This window comes from Pan troglodytes, chromosome 14, assembly GCF_028858775.2.
Source record: "Pan troglodytes isolate AG18354 chromosome 14, NHGRI_mPanTro3-v2.0_pri, whole genome shotgun sequence".
Classification (NCBI taxonomy): domain Eukaryota; kingdom Metazoa; phylum Chordata; class Mammalia; order Primates; family Hominidae; genus Pan; species Pan troglodytes.
The window spans coordinates 2934707-2955731 of record NC_072412.2 but is presented as its reverse complement, the minus strand read 5'-3'; the positions used below and the strand labels follow the sequence as shown (position 1 = coordinate 2955731).

Genomic DNA, 21025 nt, shown 5'->3' with positions numbered 1-21025 from the left:
AATTTCATAAACATTTATTCACAGCCCCTTTAAAAGTACAGCAGTGAAGTAAAACCCCAATTAAACAACTGCCCATTAACTTGTTACTTAAAATGTAGACTTAAAAACCAATAGACTTTTTTTTGGTGTGTATGCAATTACTTTCATAAACACAGTTTAGGTTGGAATAAGGAAGTCCTAATTCATCATGTTGGAACTTGCCCTCACTGCTGCAGGCTGTTGAAGTGAGCCTCCTTCAAGGTCTGGTTGATATGGGAGTAAAGACCTTGGCATGGTACATACCCCTCATGCAAGAACTGGGGAAAGTTTGCATTGGGTTCAGTAACAATGTGGTTTAAGTTGCCTTCTGGTCCACCTGCTGTCTCTGGGATATTAAGGCGGCTGCTGCTCCTTTCATTATCACTCCATGAAAACTGTGTCTTGAGAATCCTGAAAGATAGGGTTTCTCTTATTCCTTTTGGGCTGGGTGGAATGATGGTTGCCCTCTTTACTGCCATTTCTTCTTCTTTTCCGTACAGGGCAGCCTCCCATAGTCCTGCCCTCAGACGAGTATCCTTTTAAATACCTAGTTATTTCTATGTCTTCTTTGGAGAAAGGTCATTTCAAACATTTACCATTCTAAATCAAGTTATTAACATTTTGTTGTTGTTGAATTTTAGGAGTTTATATCTTTCGGAAATTAACACCTACCAAATATGTGATTAGAAAATATTTTTACATTTTTTTGTTATATGTATGTATGTATGCACATATATTACCCTATACAAGACAGGGTCTTGATATATTTTCATGGCTTGTCTCAAACTTTTGGCCTCAAATGATCATTCTGCCTTGGCCTCCTAAATTTCTAGAATTATAGGCATGAGCCAGCATGCCCAGGTTTCACCCACTTATTAGGTGACATTTGTATGCCACTAAATGTTTTCTTTGATGTGTAGAATACTTGAAGGTTAATGTAGTTCCTTTCTTTTTTGTTCTTTTCCTTGTTTCTTATGAATTTGATGTCATACTTAAGCAAAGTTTTAAGACTTATGTCATAAACTTTTCCCCTATGTTTACTTCTAAGAATTTTATTAGTTTTTATGTTTAAGCATTAAATCCATTAAAAAACAACTTTTCTTTTTATATATAATACAAAAGAAGCATCCAACTTTATTTTTGCTCTGTAAACATTCAATTTTGAAAATTCTTTGTTAAAGAGATTCTTATTTTTCTATTGCATGGTCATGAAAAGCATATGGAAGATTATTTTATCACGTATGCGAGGGTTTATTTCCAGGATGTCTATTCTGTTTCATCATCTATGTATCCGTTTTTGTGGCAATACCATATTGTTTTTATTTTTGTAGCTTTGTATCATGATTTTAAATCAGAAAATGTAATAACTCTTTGTCCTTTTTAAAGGATGTTTGCCTAGTCACAGTTCCTAAACAACTTTTAGAATTATACACAAAAATTCTGCAAAAAAAATACCATTGGGATTTAGATGAAAATTACATTACATTTTTATATCATCATGGGTAATACTGACAACTTTTTTTTTTTCCTTTGGAGATGGAGTTTTAGTGAGTCACTCAGGCTGAAGGGCAGGGGTGTGAGCTGTGCTCACTGCAAGCTCTGCTTCCCATGTTCAAGCAATTCTCCAGTCTCAGCCACCAGAGTAGCTGGGATTACAGTCATGCACCAACATGTATAGCTAACTTTTGTATTTTTAGTAGAGATAGGGTTTTGCCATGTTGGCCAGGCTAGTCTCAAACTTCTGATCTCAAGTGATCCACACACTTTGGCCTCCCAAAGTCCTGGGATTACAGGCATGAGTCACGCGCCGGCCCTGACATCTTAACAATATTAAATCACCTGACACTTGAGCAAGACTATATGTAAGATTTTGCTTAATTTCCTCTTATTTACGTATCTGAAACATTTTCTTGCTTTTGATTTCTAGTTTCATTTACATTGCATGACTTCAGTTTTCTTAAATTTAATAAGACATGTATCCTAACAGAATGTACCATGTGTGATTGAGAATATTGCATATTTTGCTGCTTTCGATCGCAGAGTTCTGTAAATGCTTGTCAGGTCTATAATGTTCAGGTTTGGCTTTCTTACTGATATTACATCTGACTATTCTAGTCATTATTGAAAGTGGAGTCTTGAAGTCCGCAATTGTTGTGTTGCTATATATTTCTTGCTTGATTTCTGTCAATATTTGTTTTACATATTTGAAAGACGAGAATCAGTTGAACCTGGGAGGCGGAGGTTGAAGTGAGCCAATCGCGAGATCGTGCCATTGTCCTCCAGCCTGGGAGACAGAAACTCTATCTCCAAAAAAAAAAAAATAAGAAAGATATCAGTGTTATTTATAGTAATATAAAAATTTAATGTAATTTTTATCAAAATCCCAATGGTATATTTTTGCAGATTTTTCAAATTATATATATGATTTCTAAATTATTGTTATGGATTTCTTGCAAGTTAATCCATCTCACCGTTACATAATAACAATCTGTCTCTTTTTAAAATTTTTAACTTAAAATATATTTTGTTTAATATAATTATGACCATGCCCCTCCAATTGTAGCTACTCTTTGCATAAAATATATTTTCTTTATACTGCTACTTTCAACTTATTTGAGTCCTTAGAGCTAAAGTGACTCTTGTAGAGAGTACATTGCTGGATCTTCTGTGTTCTTAATCCATTAAATCATTTTATGCATTTTCTTTAAGGTATTTAACTTTTTGTATTTGAAGTAATTACTGTAGTTAATGAAGTTACTATTATTATTTGTAATTGTCTTCTGTGTTTCTTGTAGATGTGTTATTTATCATTTTTTTCTCTTACTGCTTTATTTTTCTTCATTGATTTTGTAGTGACATGATTCAATTTCTTTCTCATTTGCTTCTGCATACCATCTACAGGTTTTTTTGTAATCATCTTGAGAAATAAAGACTTCATAAAACATCTTAAAGTTATGACAATATATAATGACTATATTTCAATGGAATGCAAAGCTTTACCTCTTTATACCCCCACTTTGTTATTAATATCACTTGTTATCTTTTCTTATTGAGTATCTATGAACCCATATTTATGCAGCTTTCTGCTTCATTTTTTAAATTCCATAGCAATAACGTGAAAGTTTTGTGCACCATCATTATGACAGTAGAGATTTCTATAGCTGTTTATGTATTTACCTTTAATAGAGAGCTTTCTATTTTCATATGCTTTTATGATGCTGTGCAGTATATATTGTCATTTTTGGACGTGATAGACTTTCTTTTACATTTCCTTTAGCACTGTTCCAGTGGTTAGTAACACACTCAACTTTTATTTGTTTTGGAAATGCTTAACTTTTTTTTCTGAAGTGAAATTATTCCAGTTGAAAGTTTTTGTTTAGCATGATTTCTTCTTGTTTAATTACCTTGTCATCTAGGGAGTTCTCAGCTACTTTTTAAAAATATCCTCTTTATTATTTTTCTCCTATACTGTTTTTCTAAGACTCCTTTTATAAATACAGTGGTCCACTTGGTGGTGTGCTGTAAGTCCCAATTTTCATTTTTTCTCTATTCAGTTTAAAAAATTTGTTTTCATGAATCAGTATTTATAAGTGCAATGTTATCAACTGTCTAATTTTTTCTGCTTTATTAAATCTGCTCTTCTGACTGCTGATTAAATTTTTAATACAGTTACTGTGTTCTTCAGAGTCACAATTTTTCTTGGTTTTTAAAAATCTTTTTATTGATATCTCGTTTTCTTCATGCATCACTTCTAATATTCTTTTGTTGTCTATGTTCTGTTTTTGTTCATTAAGAACTTTTTTCTAATTACATTTTAATGTAATTAGAATGTCCACCTTTACAATACACAAATACAGTAACGGTAACTCGCACTAAAACAAAGCATACTTCTGATAGTCGTTATTTTTCTCTTTGGGACAAATTTAAAGTTTTTCTTTTGTCACAAAAACAGGAATGTACTTATACAAAGGCTCAAAATAGGCCATCTTTTTAAACAAAAAGGCAATGATTCACAAAAGACTATGAATAGAACATGTAACTAATTGATACAAATCTAATAGGATTTGTGAAAATCAGCCACATCCAATACATCTGAAGTGTTCTTGTATAAAATATCACGTGAAGAAAAGAAGACTATCAATATCTTAAAAAGTGGGTTTGTTCATAGTCTGACAAGTTACCATTAAAAGTGTTTCCTGTGACATAAGGAAATGCAATATTATTTTTCTTGAACCCTTTCAGCGCAAGACTTTCCACTCAATAAAATCGCAGAGGATCTGAAACTGAGAAAATATACTTGATTACTAACAGCTTGTGAAACTTAATACTTTTTTTTTTTTTTGCATCATCAGCGGCTTTTACTGAACTTACAACCAACTTGCCCCTCAATATGCAGCTCAGATGTGAGAGACGCGTCTCTGTACAGGAGCCGGTACTGTCTTCAATCCTTCGCATGCAGGTGTTTACCACAGGCAAGCAGTTTACTCCACATTTTCTAGTAATGTAATCTTCCTATTAGCAAAAAGCGGTAACCAGTCCCTGTAGACTGAAGGGACTCAAGTCACAGGATGCAGATTTCCTCTTCATGGTTTTTATTTTGATATTTGAACTGCTGATGCAACATATAAGCAGGGTGTTCAGGACCTGCTGTGCCTAAGGGACTGATAAAGGGAAAAGTTCTATTTATTCTTTGTGATTTGATGCACAGATGAAAAACTTAACACACAATAATAGAAGTTGGTCGTTAATAAATCACACCCTAGTCTTTCAGAGCTTCCGTAAGCAGACGACATTGTCAGTTTTCTAGCTCTTGTTTTAACACTGCAACAACAATGATGCATATGTCCGGAATCAGCTAAAAAGGCCGTCAGATTCTTTTTCTCTTAGATTATCTATTTTTCACTGTTCCCAAGTATATCTGAATAATTACCTTCCAGCATTCTCTGCTATTGCTCGTTGGGATGCTCTCGATTGTCCCCGTGTTTTGTGGGCTGTTGGGAGAGGGCCCTTGGGAAGGATGTACCACTGTTGGGAGGTTGTCAGTCACTGGGATGTCTCCAGGGATGATGCCTTCCCTGGCTGCAGAAGTCCTCCTGGAGCCACGCCCACCATGCCTGGCAGATATCTGTAGGTAGCACCACTGAGCTCAGGATGAATTTCTTGCTGGTCTATTACGGACCAAAGCGCTGATGTGACAAAGAATTCCTTGTTCACACAGTTTCTTAAGCTTCCCGGGATGCGACTTATGATGGCTTGGCGGATCTCAGTGGCAACTGCCTCGCTCATCTCCAGTGACACCTGCTGGCTGTAGCAGGCAGTGAGAGGAGTGCAGATGAGATTCCAGGCATCTTTCAACAGACCCTGAGCAAAACTAAAGTGTTCCGACTCATTCACGTCGAGGGCTGCCCCTCGTATTCTGCCCTCCTTGAGGGTGTGTGCTCAGGCTTTCTCGTCCACCAGGCCACCACGGGCTGCGTTCACAAAGAATGCTCCCTGCCTCATCTGCTTTATGGTAAAGTCATGGATAAGGTGGTAGTTTTGTTCGTTGAGATTGCAATGCAAGGAGACGCAGTCGTTCTGATACAGCAAATCCTGCTTGGTGTAGACCCTATGCACACCCAGGGACCGCTCGATCCCATCCTGCAAAGGCCTTGGCTCGAACTGCAACCTCCTGCGTGCGACCGAAGCCGATGAGGCCCAATATCTCCCCACGAATGCGGGCCTTTACTGAGGCCACCTCGCCAATCTGCTCCACGCTCTGAACTCGCTTGCCTTCCCTCAGTGCCTGGTACAGCGACCTGTTCCCCCAGTACAGATTGAGGATGTGGCCGGTGGTGGAGTCGGCTGTCTCTTCCACGGCTGCGGACGGGATGCTGCACACAGCAATTTCGAGCTCGCCAGCAGCCTTGATGGCCACGTTGTCGTAGCCACTGCCCACCTGCACGATCACTCTCAGGGCCTTGAAATTTTCCAGGTCCTCCCTGGTGAGGGAGAAGGTGTGGTACATCATGGAGCCCACGACTTCGTTTAGAACTTTCTCGTGGATCTCCTGCATGGACTGAGCCTCACAGAAGGCCAGGTGGCCAGGTCCTTCAGGATGGGCATGTCCACAGTGCAGTCCCGTCCATCCAGCAGAGCCACCACGAGGCGGGGTTCAGGGTGACTTTCATGATCTGGGGGCGAATTCCTCACAAATTCTGTCCAATCGCTGTCTCTTGACTTAGCGCTTATCCACAAGGGCCATTCTTTAGGGAACTTTGCAACTCTCAGATCAAAAGGCAAAGCAGTCCTCTAAGAACTTAGGGGAACTCGCAGGAGTCTGCGTGCATGACGCCACTATGAACCCAATATAAATTTGTTCACAAACTCTATAATTCACACGATGGGCTGTCCGTCTTTTTAAGGGAATACAGCTTCTTTGGTACAAAACCATTTAAGGTGATGAAACCCGTTTGCTTGCAACTCCGCCACAATCGCGCAGCCACCAACGAATCTCACCACGACACCAGGCCGAAGACGCCTCCATTCCCAGGGATCGCGGACTCCGGGCGCTCTAGACCTGGGGTCGTGGTGAGATTCTCCCTTGGATGCCCCTGTTCTACAGTAAAGGAAATATCTTTTGAACGTAAAAAGAGAGAGAATAATAGGCATCACCCCAATAGGGAAGAATGAACAAATAACAAAGATGAGAGGTGCAAAGGCCAAGGAGGAAACTTTAAAAATGTGATGTGGGAAGTTCTGCTTCAATGAAATTGGTTCTGGAAAATCCTAGATTTACTTCTTTTGCTGCCACAGATGGACATTTCCTACCCTATGCTTATTATGCTCTTAAATCTTCTAAGGCTCCTCCTGTCCCTCCACTAACATTCCAGGGCATTCACAGTGACAGCCAAAGTTCTCCTCTTCTTTCTGTTATTCCCTTGAAGGCCTTGTGGTCTGAGTGCTTTTCCATTGTTTTGGAGGATCTGGGGAAATCTGCACATTTTGCGAGACTTCTATATTAAGCTATTTGGTAAAAATCTGTGCCTCATGTCAGAAGTTTTTGAGAGTAAAAGTGCAGGCATTGGGGTTTGGTTCACATATTTCAGAAACACCAAGGACAAATGTTTCTGCTTCATAATTTTCAGTCCTATGATTTCAAATGTGATCCTGCAAAAAAATCGGAAAAACTTTTATCAGAGCCCAAAACACCTCAGCACATATGATATAGTGAAGCTTCTATTTCACTTTATTCTTTTTTTTCATCTCTGGTAATGTAGGTCAAAAAGTTTTCTTTTCTTTGGTAGAAATTAACTTAAAAACGTGAACTCTCTATGCCAAGCACCTCACCTGTGGAATAGTTTATTGTATCTACTCACCTCAAAGAATTTTTAAAGACCTTAATGCCATAGAAAAACTTAGAAACCTGCCAAGAATAGAATAAATTCTTAATTGTTACATTATTTCTTATTGAGTTACTTTATTATTTAGTCTTATATAAAGCTTAGTGGGACTGTGATCTGCACGTTTTCACTTTTTGATTTTTATATATCCCAAATTAGCCTATAATTTTAGCTTCAGGGATTTCAGAATAGCATACTTGAATTTATATGTTATATAAAAAGTGAATTACTTAGTATGCACCTCATATTAATAAAATTTCAGTTTGTGTGTCTAAGTTTACTGCATAGAAAAACTTATCATTAGTGTTTCTATTTACTTTCCTCAACATTATCTGAATGATAGTATAATTTATTTCTCATTGCTTATTTAATAGTAGTGTTTCATTGCATATTTTTCAATATTCATGTTTTTCCCATATTTAAAAATGTAAAGCTTTTCTTTACTTAAAAAAAAATAAATTATAGGCCAGTGCGGTGGCTCATGCTTGTAATCCCAGTACTTTAAGAGGCTGAGGTGGGTGGATCACAATGTCAGGGGTTCAAGACCAGCCTGGCCAACATGGTGAAACCCCGTCTCCACTAAAACCACAAAAAGAATGAGCAGGGCATGGGGGCGGGTGCCTATAATCCCAGCTACTCGGGAGGCTGGGGCAGAGAATTGCTTGAGCCTGGTAGGTGGAGGATGCAGTGAGCTGAGGTCTCGCCACTACACTCCAGCCTGGGTAACAGAGCGAGACTCTGTTCTCTAATATCATTGAAATCTTCATTAAAATTTTCTTCTAAATGTTCTTTATAGAAGATTATAGTGCATTTGTTGTGAAATTTTGTTACTCTAACCATATGCTAATAATTCAAAATCTGTTCTTTATGGGTGTCCAGTTATGGTCGAATATTTCAGTTATCTAGAAAGAGTCTTCTTCAGTTGCATGATTTGTTTATTCAGTATTTCACAGGTTAATGTTTATCCAATTTTGTTTTGTAATATTTTATATTCCTGTATTTTCCTGTTAGGATAGGCTGTCTTACATCATTTAATTGTGTTTTTAGTTTCTGCTTATATGTTATAATTTTTTATGACTATATTTAACTGTGTACACTTTAAAACAGTGTAGAAAAAAGTCAAATATGAATCAACCATATGTGTATTGCCAACATAATTCTCTGTTCGTTTGACTGTATAAACATTACTCATGCTTTATTTATGACTTCTGTATTTATTTAATTAGTTGGTGGTCAATTATTTTTTTAATCCTCTCTGGGTGAGTAGTTGTGGAAATTGCCCTAATTTCCACATCTATGTATTAATGAATCTATATTACGTTTGCGTGAGGAGAACACCTCTGTGATGCGAGGGTAATTTTTTTTTTTTTTTTTTTTTTTTTTTTGACCACAGAAGTTTTTATTGCCCTCCTGCTCCGCAAAGGGACCTTGCTTCTGCTGGCTTAGCACCTCAAGACGTCTGTGATGTTGGTCTCAGACACCATTTTGCCGTCCTCTATCCTGTGGGTGTTGGTCTTTTGGAGGCTTTACAGGTATTTGCTGCTGTCCAGAATACCACCAAGATTGAAGTCCTCCCTATCTTCTAGCAGGCGGCAGTAGGTGGCAATCTCTGTGAAATGGGACACAGAGATCCAGGAGCCCCAGACCCCATGCCTGCATAGAAGCTCGCCGCGCTGCTGACCTGCTGAGCACTTTAGCTGGGCGACTGGACAGATCCCAGGGACAGGTAGTAGTTGATGGAGAAGGTGCGGAGCAAGTGGTGAAGCTCGCTGTGTACGGGGAGGAAAGCGAGAGGACAGGACTCAGGTTTTGCCGAGGTCCTGAAGATAATTATTGAAATGCATTAAAACGGTATCTCACTTAGATATTATTATTGTTTACATTGTTATAAGAAACATATAAAATTGACAATTATTTACAATTTTACAATAATTTACAATGACAATAATTATATAGTTTAGACTTTTCAGCACATTGACATTATTCGACATAACTCTAGAACATTTTTATCTTACAAAACTAAAACTCAATACACCTGAAACAACTGCCTGTCTTCTCCTTTGTTCAGCCCTTTACAAATGCTATCTCATTCTCTGTTTCTAAGGATGTTACTACTTTAGATATTTTATACATGTGGATACACTCAGTATCTGTCTTGTAGCTGGCTTATTTTATTTAGCATAATGTCATCAAGATTTTATTTTTATTATAGATAAAAGGTTTTCTTCTTTTCAAAAGCTGGGTAATATTCTATTGTTTTTATATTCCAAATTGTACCCATTCATTTGTTTGTTGAGGGAAGTATGGATTGCTTTAACCTATTGATTTTTGTAAGTAAAGCTACAATAAATATGTGAGCGTTTACATCTTTTTTGCATTCTGTTTTATTAGTCTATTTGTCTGTCTTTATGCCAGTAACAAACTACTTAGATTACTGTAGATTTGTAACAGGTTTTGAAAACAGGAATTGTAATGTTTCCAAAATTTTTCTCTTTTTGAAAACTATAGAGTTCTTTGTGGTCTCCTGAAATTCCATATACTTTCGGGAGTCACATTTTCTGTATCTGTCAAAAATAAAATTAAGAATTTTATAGGGATTGTATTAAATCTGTAGGTCACTTTTGGCATTATAGACATGTTCAAAATATTAAGTTTTCTAACTGTTGAACAAAAGCATGTTCAAGAGTAAATTGCTTAATTTTTACATATTTGTGAATTTTATTAATTTTCTTCTGTTATCGATTGCTAGTTTTAATCCTTTTTGGTCAGAAATTATAGTATGTAACATTCAATTTTTTTATTATACTTTAAGTTCTAGGGTACATGTGCAGAACGTGCAGGTTTGTTACACAGGTATACATGTACCATGTTGGTTTGCTGCTCCCATCAACTCATCATTTACATTAGGTATTTCTCCTAACGCTATTCCTTTCATAGTCCCTCACCCCCAAACAGGCCCCAATGTGAGATGTTCCCCGCCCTGTGTCCATGTGTTCTCATTGTTCAACTCCAACCTATAAGTGAGAACATGCGGTGTTTGGTTTTCTGTCCTTGTGATAGTTTGCTGAGAATGATGGTTTCCATCTTCATCCATGTCCCTGTAAAGGACATGAACCCATCCTTTTTATGGCTGCATAGTATTCCATGCTGTATATGCTCCACAATTTCTTAATCCAATCTATCATTGATGGACATTTGGGTTGGTTCCAAGACTTTGCTATTGTGAATAATGCCGCAATAAACATATGCGTGTGTGTGTCTTTATAGTAGCATGATTTATAACTCTTTGGGTATATACCCAGTAATGGGATTGATGAGTCAAAAGGTATTTCTGGTTCTAGATCCCTGAGGAATCACCACACTGTCTTCCACAATGGTTGAACTAATTTACACTCCTACCCACAGTGTAAAAGTGTTTCTATTTTTCCACATCCTCTCCAGCATCTGTTGTTTCCTGAAATTTTAAAGATCGCCATTCTAACTGGCGTGAGATGGTATCTCATTGTGGATTTGATTCGCATTTCTCTGATGACCAATGATGAGCAATTTTTCATATGTCTGTTGGCTGCATAAATGTCTTCCTTTGAAAAGTGTCTGTTATATCCTTTGCCCACTTTTTGATGGGGTTGTTTTTTTTTCTTGTAAATTTGTTTTAGCTATTTTTAGATTCTTGATATTAGCCCTTTGTCGGATGGGTAGATTGCAAAAATTCTCTCCCATTCTGTAGGTTGCCTGTTCAATCTGATAATAGTTTTGTTTGCACCCTGGTTTCGAACCAGGTACGCTACGGTCCCGGGGCCGTGAGCAAGGGCTGATGAGAAGGCACTTTCGTGCATGGGGGACACAGGCCCCGCTTCTCGGCTGTGAGGTTTTTCTTTTCTTTTTTTTTTTTTTTCCCTGCCACTTGTGACTCACCTCCCCTCCCTCAAACCTAACCTTCCCCTCAGGGGCCTTCTGCCCGCTTTGGGGTACCCATAGCGGGACCGAGACGCTCCCTGGGTTCGAACCAGGGTCCGGGGCCATGTGCAGGGGCTGATGGGAAGGCACTTTCGTCCGTGGGAGACCCAGGAACGCTTCTCGGCGGCGCGGTTGTTTTTTTTTTTTTTTTTTTCCTGACACAGGTGCTTCACCTCCCCTCCCTCAAAACTTACCTTCACCTCAGGGGCCTTCTGCCCGCTTTGGGGTACCCCTAGCTGGCCCGAGAAGTTCCATGGGTTCGAATCAGGGGCGCCAGGTTCCCTGGGACCCAGAGCAGGGGTTGAAGGGAAGGCAGTTTCGTGCATGGGGGAACCAGGCCCCGCTTCTCGGCGGCGCGATTTTTTTTTTTTTTTTTTTTCCTGCCACAGGTGCCTCACATCCCCTGCCTCAAACCTAACCTTCCCCTCAGGGGCCTTCTGCCCACTTTGCGATACCCCTAGCGGGCCCGAGGCGCTCCCTGGGTTGGAATCAGGAACGCCAGGGTCCCCGGGTCCCAGCGCAGGGATTGAAGGGAAGGAACTTTCGTGCGTGCGGGACCCAGGAACGCTTCCTAGTGGCGAGTTTTTTTTGTTTTTTTTTTTTTTTTCCTGCCACAGGTGCTGCACTTTCCCTCCCTCAAACCCCACCTTCCCCTCAGGGGCCTTCTGCCCGCACTGGGGAAACACTAGCGGGCCGAGATTCTCCCTGGGTTCGAACCAGGGACGCCAGGGTCCCAGGGCCATGCGCAGGGGCTGATGGGAAGGCACTTTCGTCCTAGAAGGACCCAGGAACGCTACTCGGAGGCGCGCTGTTTTTTCCTTTTTTTCCTGCTACAGCTGCCTCACCACCCCTCCCTCAAACCTTAACTTCCCCTCAGGGGCCTTCTGCCCGCTTTGTGGTACCCCTAGCGGGCCCGAGAGGGCCCTGAGTTGGAACCGGCGATCCATGGTAACCGGAGCCCAACCCAGGGACTGATGGGAAGGCACTTTTGTCCGTGGGGGACCGAGGCCCCGGTTCTCCGGGGCGCTTTTTTTTTTTTTTTTTTTCCTGCCACGGGTGCCTCACCTCCCCTCCCTCAAAGCTTACCTTCCCCTCAGTGGCTTTTGTCCGCTTTGGTGTACCCCTAGCCGGCCCGAGACGCTGCATGGGTTCTAAGCAGGGACGCCAGGGTCCCCGAGGTCCAGCACAGGGGCTGATGGGAAGGAACTTTCGTCCGTGGGGGACCCAGGAACGCTTCTCGGCGGCGCGTTTTTTTTTTGTTTTGTTTCGCGTTTTTTTTTTTTTTCTGCCACAGTTGCCTCACCTGCACTCCCTCAAACCTTACCTTCCCCTGAGGAGCCTTCTGCCCGCTTTGGGTACGCCTAGCGGGCCCTTTACAAGAAGCTCTTTAGTTTAAGTAGATCCCGTTTGTCAATTTTGGCTTTGTTGCCATTGCTTTTGGTGTTTTAGTCATGAAGTCTTTGTCCATGCCTATGGTATTGCCTAGGTTTTCTTGTAAGTTTTTATGGTTTCAGGTCTTACATTTAAGTCTTTAATCCATTTTCACTTAATTTTTGTATACAGTGTAAGGAAGGGATCCAGTTTCAGTTTTCTGCATATGGCCAGCCAGTTTTCCCAGCACCATTTATTAAATAAGGAATCCTTTCCCCATTGCTTGTTTTTGTTAGTTTTTTTCAAAGATCGGATAGTTGTAGATGTTTGGTGTTATTTCTGAGGCCTCTGTTCTGTTCCATTGGTCTATGTATCTGTTTAGGTACCAGTACCATGCTGCTTTCCTTGCTGTAGCCTTGTATTATAGATTGAAGTCAGGTAGCGCGATTCCTCCAACTTTGTTCTTTTTGCTTAGGATTGTCTTGACTATGTGGGCTCTTTTTTGGTTCCATATGAACTTCAAGGTAGTTTTTTCCAATTCTGTGAAGAAAGTCAATGGTAGCTTGGTGGGGATGACATTGAATCTATAAATTACCTTGGGCAGCATGGCCATTTTCACAATATTGATTCTTCCTTTCCATGAGCACGGAATGTTCTTCCATTTGTTTGTGTCCTCTTTTATTTCGTTGAGCAGTGGTTTGTAGTTCTTCTTGAAGAGGTCCTTCACATCCCTTGTAAGTTGGATTCCTAGGTATTTTATTCCCTTTGAAGCAATTGTGAATGGGAGTTCACTCATGATTTGACTCTCTGTATGTTATTGTATGAATGTGTGTGATTTTTGCACATTGATTTTGTATCCTGAGACTTTGCTGAAGTTGCTTATCAGCTTAGGAGATTTTTGGCTGAGACGACGGAGTTTTCTAAATATACAATCATGTCATCTGAAAACAGGGACAATTTGGCTTCCTCTTTTCCTAGTTGAATATACTTTATTTCTTTCTCTTGCCTGATTGCCCTGGCCATAACTTTCAACACTATGTGGAATAGGAGCGATGAGAGAGGACATTCTTGTCTTGTGCCGGTTTTCAAAGGGAGTGCTTCCAGTTTTTGCCCATTCAGTATGATATTGGTTGTGAGTTTGTCATAAATAGTTCCTATTATTTTGAGATACATTCTATCAATATCTAGTTTATTGAGCATTTTTTAGCATGAAAGGCTGTTGAATTTTTTCGAAGGCCTTTTCTGCATCTATTGAGATAATCATGTGGTTTTCGTCATTTGTTCTGTTTATGTGATGGATTATGTTTACTGATATTCATATGTTGAACCTGCATCCCAGGGATTAAGCACACTTGATCTTGGTGGATAAGCTTTTTGAAGTGCTGCCTGATTCGGTTTGCCAGTATTTTATTGAGAATGTTTGCATCGATGTTCATGAGGAATATTGGCTTAAAATTTTCTCTTTTTGTTGTGTCTTTGCCAGACTTTGGTATCAGGATGATGCTGGTCTCATAAAATGAGTTAGAGAGGATTCCCTCTTTTTCCTTTGATTGGAATAGTTTCAGAAGGGTTGGTACCAGCTCCCCTTTGTACCTCTGGTAGAATGTGACTGTGAATCCGTCTGGTCCTCGAATTTTTTTGGTTGGTAGGCTATTAATTATTGCCTCAATTTCAGAACCTGTTATTGGTCTATTCAGAGATTCAACTTCTTCCTTGTTTAGTCTTGTGGGGGGCGTATATGTCCAGGAATTTACCCATTTCTCCTAGATTTTCTAGTTTATTTGCGTAGAGGTGTTTATAACATTCTCTGATGGTAGTTTTTATTTCTGTGGGAGCAGGGGTGATAGCCCCTTTATCATTTTTTATTGCTTCTCTTTGATTCTTCTCTCTTTTCTTTATTAGTCTTGCTAGCAGTCTATTTTGTTGATCTTTTCAAAAAAATAACTCCTGTATTCATTGATTTTTTGAATTTTTTGTAACATTCAATTTTTCAAAAATTCTGTTAAGAATTGTTTTTTGGCTTAATAGTTATTTTTAGGAGAATGTTTCATGAGCTTTTGAGAAGATTGTGAGTTTTGTTTTTGTATAGAGTGTTCTCTATGCGTCTGGTATATCTAATTGCTTTACAGTATTTTCATGTCGTCTGTTTACTTTTTAATATTCTATCTGGCATTTTTATTAATTACAGAACTGGTGTATTAAAATATTATACTTTTAATATATTGCCATTTTTGCTTATGTTCTGTCAAGATATTATTGATATATTTAAAAATACTCATGTAAGGTGCATACATATTTGTGTGTATACATAATTAGATATATACACAGAATTATATAAATGTGTATAATTGTCATAGGTTTCCAGTGAATAAATCCTTTTATTATTTTGTCCTTTGTTTTTTTGACAATTTGATTTCATAATATATTTTATAAACTAAGACAGTTATTTAAAAAGCATTTTGCATACTATAATTGTGACATAGTCCTCATTTGGTTATGATTTGCATAATTATTTGGATGCATCTTGCCACATTTAGTCTGTTTTTGTTACTATAGAGTAAGATGGCTCATATCTGTCATCCTAGCATTTTAGGAGATTGAGGTGGGAGGATCACGTGAAACCAGGAGTTTGAGACCAGCCTGGGAAACAAAGCAATATCAAGTCTCTAAAATAAATAAATAAATAAATTGAGTCCCTTTAGACAGATGTAGTTAGATTTTCTTTCTTTTTTTTTTAATTCCTATACTCAATTTATGAATTTTGGTTGAGAAGTTTAGTTTGTGAGTAGTTACTTAATTTCCTGCATTTGAAGGAATTACTTTTGACACTTTGTGGAGTAAAATTTAAATATTAAATTTGAACTCAATTGAATCTGGACTCAAACAATGGTCACCAAGTCCTGGAACAGGTTGTGTGAGCCCCTTGAGGCTTTCATCCAGCGCTGTTTCGGATAAATCTCTATTTCAATTTATTCCTATATGTTAGTTACTGAAAAACAACAGACAATCACAAAAAACAAGTTGACCTTTTTCTTTTCCTTGAGCCCAGAAATGAAGGGCCCTCCTGACTGGACGTCATGCCAGATAACTCATTACAAAAAGAGCTAGGGTTCCAGACTGTGCCAAAACTTCATGAGATCTCTTCTCATCTGTTCACGGACAAGTGGCCAACTCTGGAGCCCAGGCTGTTGCTTCGCAGTCTGGTGATGAATCCTCCATTGTCTGATGAGTGTAAATATATATATCTCTTTTCCCTTCTCTCCGTCCCATTGCAACTTGCTTATTATATCATTTGCTTATTATATCTGCATTGCCATTTACATGGGATACAGTTTGTTTACCCTTAAAGGTATTGTGTGTGTGTGTGTTTCCTTCTCTCCTTGAGCATTTCCTGCACAGAACATTTTTGGCTTCACGAACAGGATCCTAAAGCAAAAGCATGCCATTTTTTGGTGCAGGGACCAGACTGGGAGCTCGGGGACTTTCCATATCTTCAGAAGGGAACTCCCCTAGTTCTTCCCCTTGGCCATTCAGTGGTCCAAGGGAGCTGGCCTTTGTGAAAATTGGGAATCTAAGTTAGTGCATTTTGAATCATTGGTTGTGTGTGAGGAGGTGCAGGGAATCCCAGTTGGTAAATGGGATGCTGAGGGAATTTCCCAGCATGGATGGTGCTTGCTTACTGCTTATAAGTTAATGTGTCAAGATAGGAATCAGCTGCTACAACAGAAATGTAAGCCAGAAAAGAAAATGCTAATCTGACTTCCAGGCTGGCCCTGGCCCATGGCCAGGCCTATGTCTTGACTGATCAGCCTCAAAGTTATCAGCCTATTGCTGAAAAAAAGCAGCTGCCTGAGTGGCCCAGTCAGGGTAAAACTGAAGAATTAGTCAGCTGGGGCTTGGATCCGGTAAAAACCCAAATCCTATCTCAAGGATGGGAAGTTAACCCTAGTAAAATTCAAGGACCTGCACAAACTGTAAAGTTCCTTGGCATCCTATGGAATGCAGGGAAACAGTCCATTTTACCAAAGGCTATGGCTAAAATACTAGAATTTGCAGCCCTACCACTGAAAAGGAGGTCCAAAATTGTATTGGTTTGTTTGGATTCTGGAGACATCATATTCCCCACTTGGGTAACATTTTACAACCTCTGCATGCAGTCACTAGAAAACGCTATGACTTTCACTGAAGACAGAAAGAGAGCGTGGCTTTTCAACCAGCCAAACAAGCAGAGCAACAGTATGGCCCTTACAGGATGGGCCAGTAGAACTGCAAGTAACTGTCCTAGATCAACACGCTAATTGGAGCCTTAGGTAGAAACAAGATGGGAAGAGATACCTTTGGGGTTTTAGACCCAGAAGCTGTCAGAGGCTAGCAAAGCTTATACTCTTTGAGAAGCAGCTGTTGACCTGCTACTGGGCTTTCCAGGAAACAGAACACCTTTGTCTTAATCATGATGTTTTTATGAGGCCCCAAATTCCTATTATGACTTGGGTCATGAGCTCCCTCAAACCTCATTGGATAGGGTACACTCAAGAAAGTAAATGGAAATGGCACATACAAGACCAGGCTAAGCCGGAACCAAAACAGGTATCATTTTTAAATGAGGATGTGCAAAACTTGCCAGCTCAGCAAACCACTGAGCAAGTCCTGCAGATAGGGAAGGAAACCTCCCGTGCCCAATGAGGCAAATCCTTTAAAGAACCAAGCCCAGACGATCAGAGACATGCTTGGTTTGCTGATGATTCCACCAAATACATTGATGGGACCCGATGCTGGGAGGCCGTGGCTTATAATCCTGTTAAAAACATAAGCATTTCTGAGGAAGGGAGGGGTGTGAGCAGCCAGCTGGCTGAACTAGAATCTGTTCTCTGAACTATTCAGGAGGAGGCCAGTGGGATTTGTTACTTGTATACCTACTCTTGCTTAGCAGAAAATGGTCTTACTACCTAGTTGCCCGAATGGCAATGAAACAAATGGTGAATTACGAATAAAGAGGTTTGGAGAAAACAATACTAGGAAGATATCTGAATCCTGGTGCACACTACCATTATTGCTGTTTTCCACATTGATGCTCATGCATCTCTGCTTTCTCTTGACAGACTATTCCATCAGCAGGTAGATCAACAGGTGTGAGATTCGGAACCTTAACCTTGGGCTGTGTTCATGTGAAAAGATGACAATTTTTGCTCTTGGCTCAGTGTACATATGAGTATCACAATCTCACCTTTGTTCTGGGCCCTATCAGGACACTCTCTTCACCGCATGAAGCCTTTATAGAGTATGCATGAATGTAACAATTCTCTCTGAAACCTTAAGCAGGCACGGACCCCTCCTTGTACCTTTAGCTTTAAGCCCTGGTATGACAGTCAACATCTTTCTGCTTGGATGGGTCCAAATAAGAGTTCTTAACTGCCTATGATTTGCGTTTAAAAATGAGTCACCATCCCACCTGTGGCTGGATGTTCACATATGAAAGTCAGAATCCCAGTTGTGGACTATGTCTGCATGTGTAATTCAGGACCTCAAGAGTGGGCTCTCTCCACGTGTGATAGAGACCATCCTGAATATTGGTGTGGTGTGAATCTGAGAAGTATAATCTCACCAGTGTGCTGAGCCCTTTGGTGACAATTTATCTACCATAGTTTACACAATATGCAAGACAATGGTACTCCTCCGTGTGACGTATAACTGGGTCTTGCACACAGGTAATGTGAGTCTCCTCTCCTGCCTTGAAATGCTCACAGGAGGCATTGGGACATACCACTGAACCTGATATTCAGGTTATGTGACTGTCTTTCCTGTGCTCTGTCCATGGGCTTTTGTGACATATTTCTGGGTCCAAAACACAGGCGACATAGCTCTCCTGTCTGGATCCTGCCTAGAGAGGGCATGGTGGCATATCCCTGCACCAGCCACCAGATGATATAACTCTATCTTCTGTCTAGTCCCTGCTTACAGGGTGAATTGTGACTTATCGCTAGGTGCAGCGTTTAGCTAATATGACTCTTCCCTTTTTTCACGTTCTGCCCACGGGGAAGATTGGGACATATCGATGGGTAAAACACCAAAATGAGCTTACTCTTTTCTCTTTGTTCTGTCCTTAGAAGGCATTGGGACATATTGCTGAACCAGCACCAAGGTAATGTAAGGGTCCTACCTGAACCCTGCCCACAGGGAGCATAGTGACATATCTCTGAGCCCATGAACTATTTGATATGGCTCTATTCTCTTACCTGGACTTTGCCCATGAGAAAGATTGTGACGTATTTCTTGGTCCAGTGCTTAGGTAATGTGATTCTCCTCTCCAGCCTGAAACATGCCCACAGAAGTAAGAGTGACATCTCTGGGCCTAGCCCACAGGTGATGTGACTCTTATCCCTTCTTTCTGCCCAGGGGAGTCATTGTGATGTATATCTGAGACCATTATAAGAATGATGTGACTCTCCTTTTCTTACTGCGACCTGTCCACAGTGGGGATGATGATGTATCACTTAGACCAGCACATATGTGGTGAGACCCTTCTCATGCCTGTGCCCTGCCCCCTGGGCTAATTGTGACATATAACTGGGCCCCTCCCCTAGGTTATGCAACATATCCCTGTGATAACACTCTTTGTACCATTTAAGGGCTTTATATAATATAAGAGAGAGTGGTATTCCTCTAAGACCCTCATACAAAGAGAAGATTTAGGACCTACCGATTTTCCAAAGCCTCACTAGGAAAAACAGCATTTCTCTTAGTGGCAGGTTTGAGGTATGAGAGTCATTATTACACCTGTGAGCTGGCCAAGATATATGTTTCAATCTCTCCTGTGCATAGGGAGTGAGCAGGAGAGTCGCATCACCTGGATGCTTGGCCAGAGATCTGTCAATATCTCCCCTGATGACAGGGACCAGGTAGGAGAGTCACATACCTAAGGCTGGGCCAGGGATATGTAACAATCTTTTATGAGGTCGGAGGCTAGGAAGGGAGTCCCATTACTTCTATGCTCACCCGGGATATGTTACAATCCCCTCCTGAAATCAGAGTACAAGCAGCAGAGTCAAATCACCTGAATATTGATCTCAGTGATATGTCACCACACTCCCTGTGGGTAAAGCCATGGCAGGAGAGACACATCACCTGATTACTGATTACTAGGCCCAGTGATATGTCAGAATCTTTCCTGTGGGCAAGGTGCAGGCAGAAGGGAGAGTCACATCATCTGGTGATGGAGGCAGAAATATGCTACAAGGCAGAAATATGCTCTGCCTCCCTGTGGGCAGAGTTGAGGCAGGAGCCCCCAATCTCCTAGGTGTTAAGTTCAGTGATATGTTACAATGCTCCCTGTGGGCAGCACAAGGCGAGAGAATAGAGCCACATCACCTACGTTCTAGGTCCAAAGATATGTCCCAATTTTATTTGTGAGCTGGGCTTAAACAGAAGAGTCTAGTCACTCAGGTGCTGGACAAATGTGTATGTTTGTCACAATGACACCTGCAGGAAGTTCTAGACATGGGATGAATCCCGCACATATTCTGGTTTTAGGCATGAGAGTGAACACCTTCTGTATGTTTGATCTAAGTACACAAGTCACTATCTCAATAGTGGACTAAATTTGTGCATGGCAGCCCCATTTTCTCTTGCAGACTTTCTCCCCTAATTGAAATCACGGCTTCACAGGTGTGCCGACTCATGATATGAGAGTCATCAACATATCTGTGACTCTCACATATGAGAGTCAGTTTTTCAACTTTTTTTATTGTACTTTAAGTTTTAGGGTACATGTGCACAACGTGCAGATTTGTTACATATGTATACATGTGCCATGTTGGTGTGCTGCTCCTATTATCTCCTCATTTACATTAGGTATATGTCCTAATGTTATCCCTTCCCCCTCCCCCTATCCCACAACAGGCCCCGGTGTGTGATGTTCTCCTTCCCATGTCCAAGTGTTCTCATTGTTCAATTCCCACCTAGGAGTGAGAACATGCCGTGTTTGATTTTTTGTTCTTGCGATAGTTTGCTGAGAATGATGATTTCCAGCTTCATCCATGTCCTTACAAAGGACATGAACTCATCATTTTTTATGGTTGCATAGTATTCCATGGTGTATGTGAGCCACATTTTCTTAATCCAATCTATCATTATTGGACATTTGGGTTGGTTCCAAGTCTTTGCTATTGTGAATAATGCCACAATGAACACACGTGTGCATGTGTCTTTATAGCAGCACAGCATGGTACTGGTACCAAATCAGAGTACATGGTACTGGTACCAAATGGAGCAGAACAGAGCCCTCAGAAATAGTGCCACAC

General features: G+C 40.3%; 1 protein-coding gene and 1 pseudogene across 1 annotated transcript; both read right to left on the bottom strand.

Moving 5' to 3' along the window:
• Nucleotides 1-311: 311 nt before the first annotated feature.
• LOC134808100 (protein VCF2-like) lies at nt 312-578 on the bottom strand. Its single transcript, XM_063791893.1, has one exon. It carries the CDS (start codon nt 529-531, stop codon nt 400-402), a length of 132 nt encoding a protein of 43 aa, XP_063647963.1. The 5' UTR covers nt 532-578; the 3' UTR covers nt 312-399.
• Nucleotides 579-4833: 4255 nt separating this feature from the next.
• Nucleotides 4834-6399, bottom strand: LOC134808099 (C-terminal-binding protein 2-like; annotated as a pseudogene).
• Nucleotides 6400-21025: the final 14626 nt, after the last annotated feature.

Coding starts and splice junctions, on each gene's coding strand:
- LOC134808100 (XM_063791893.1), bottom strand. CDS start 531: ATGGGAGGCTGCCCTGTACGGAAAAGAAGAAGAAATGGCAGTAAAGAG.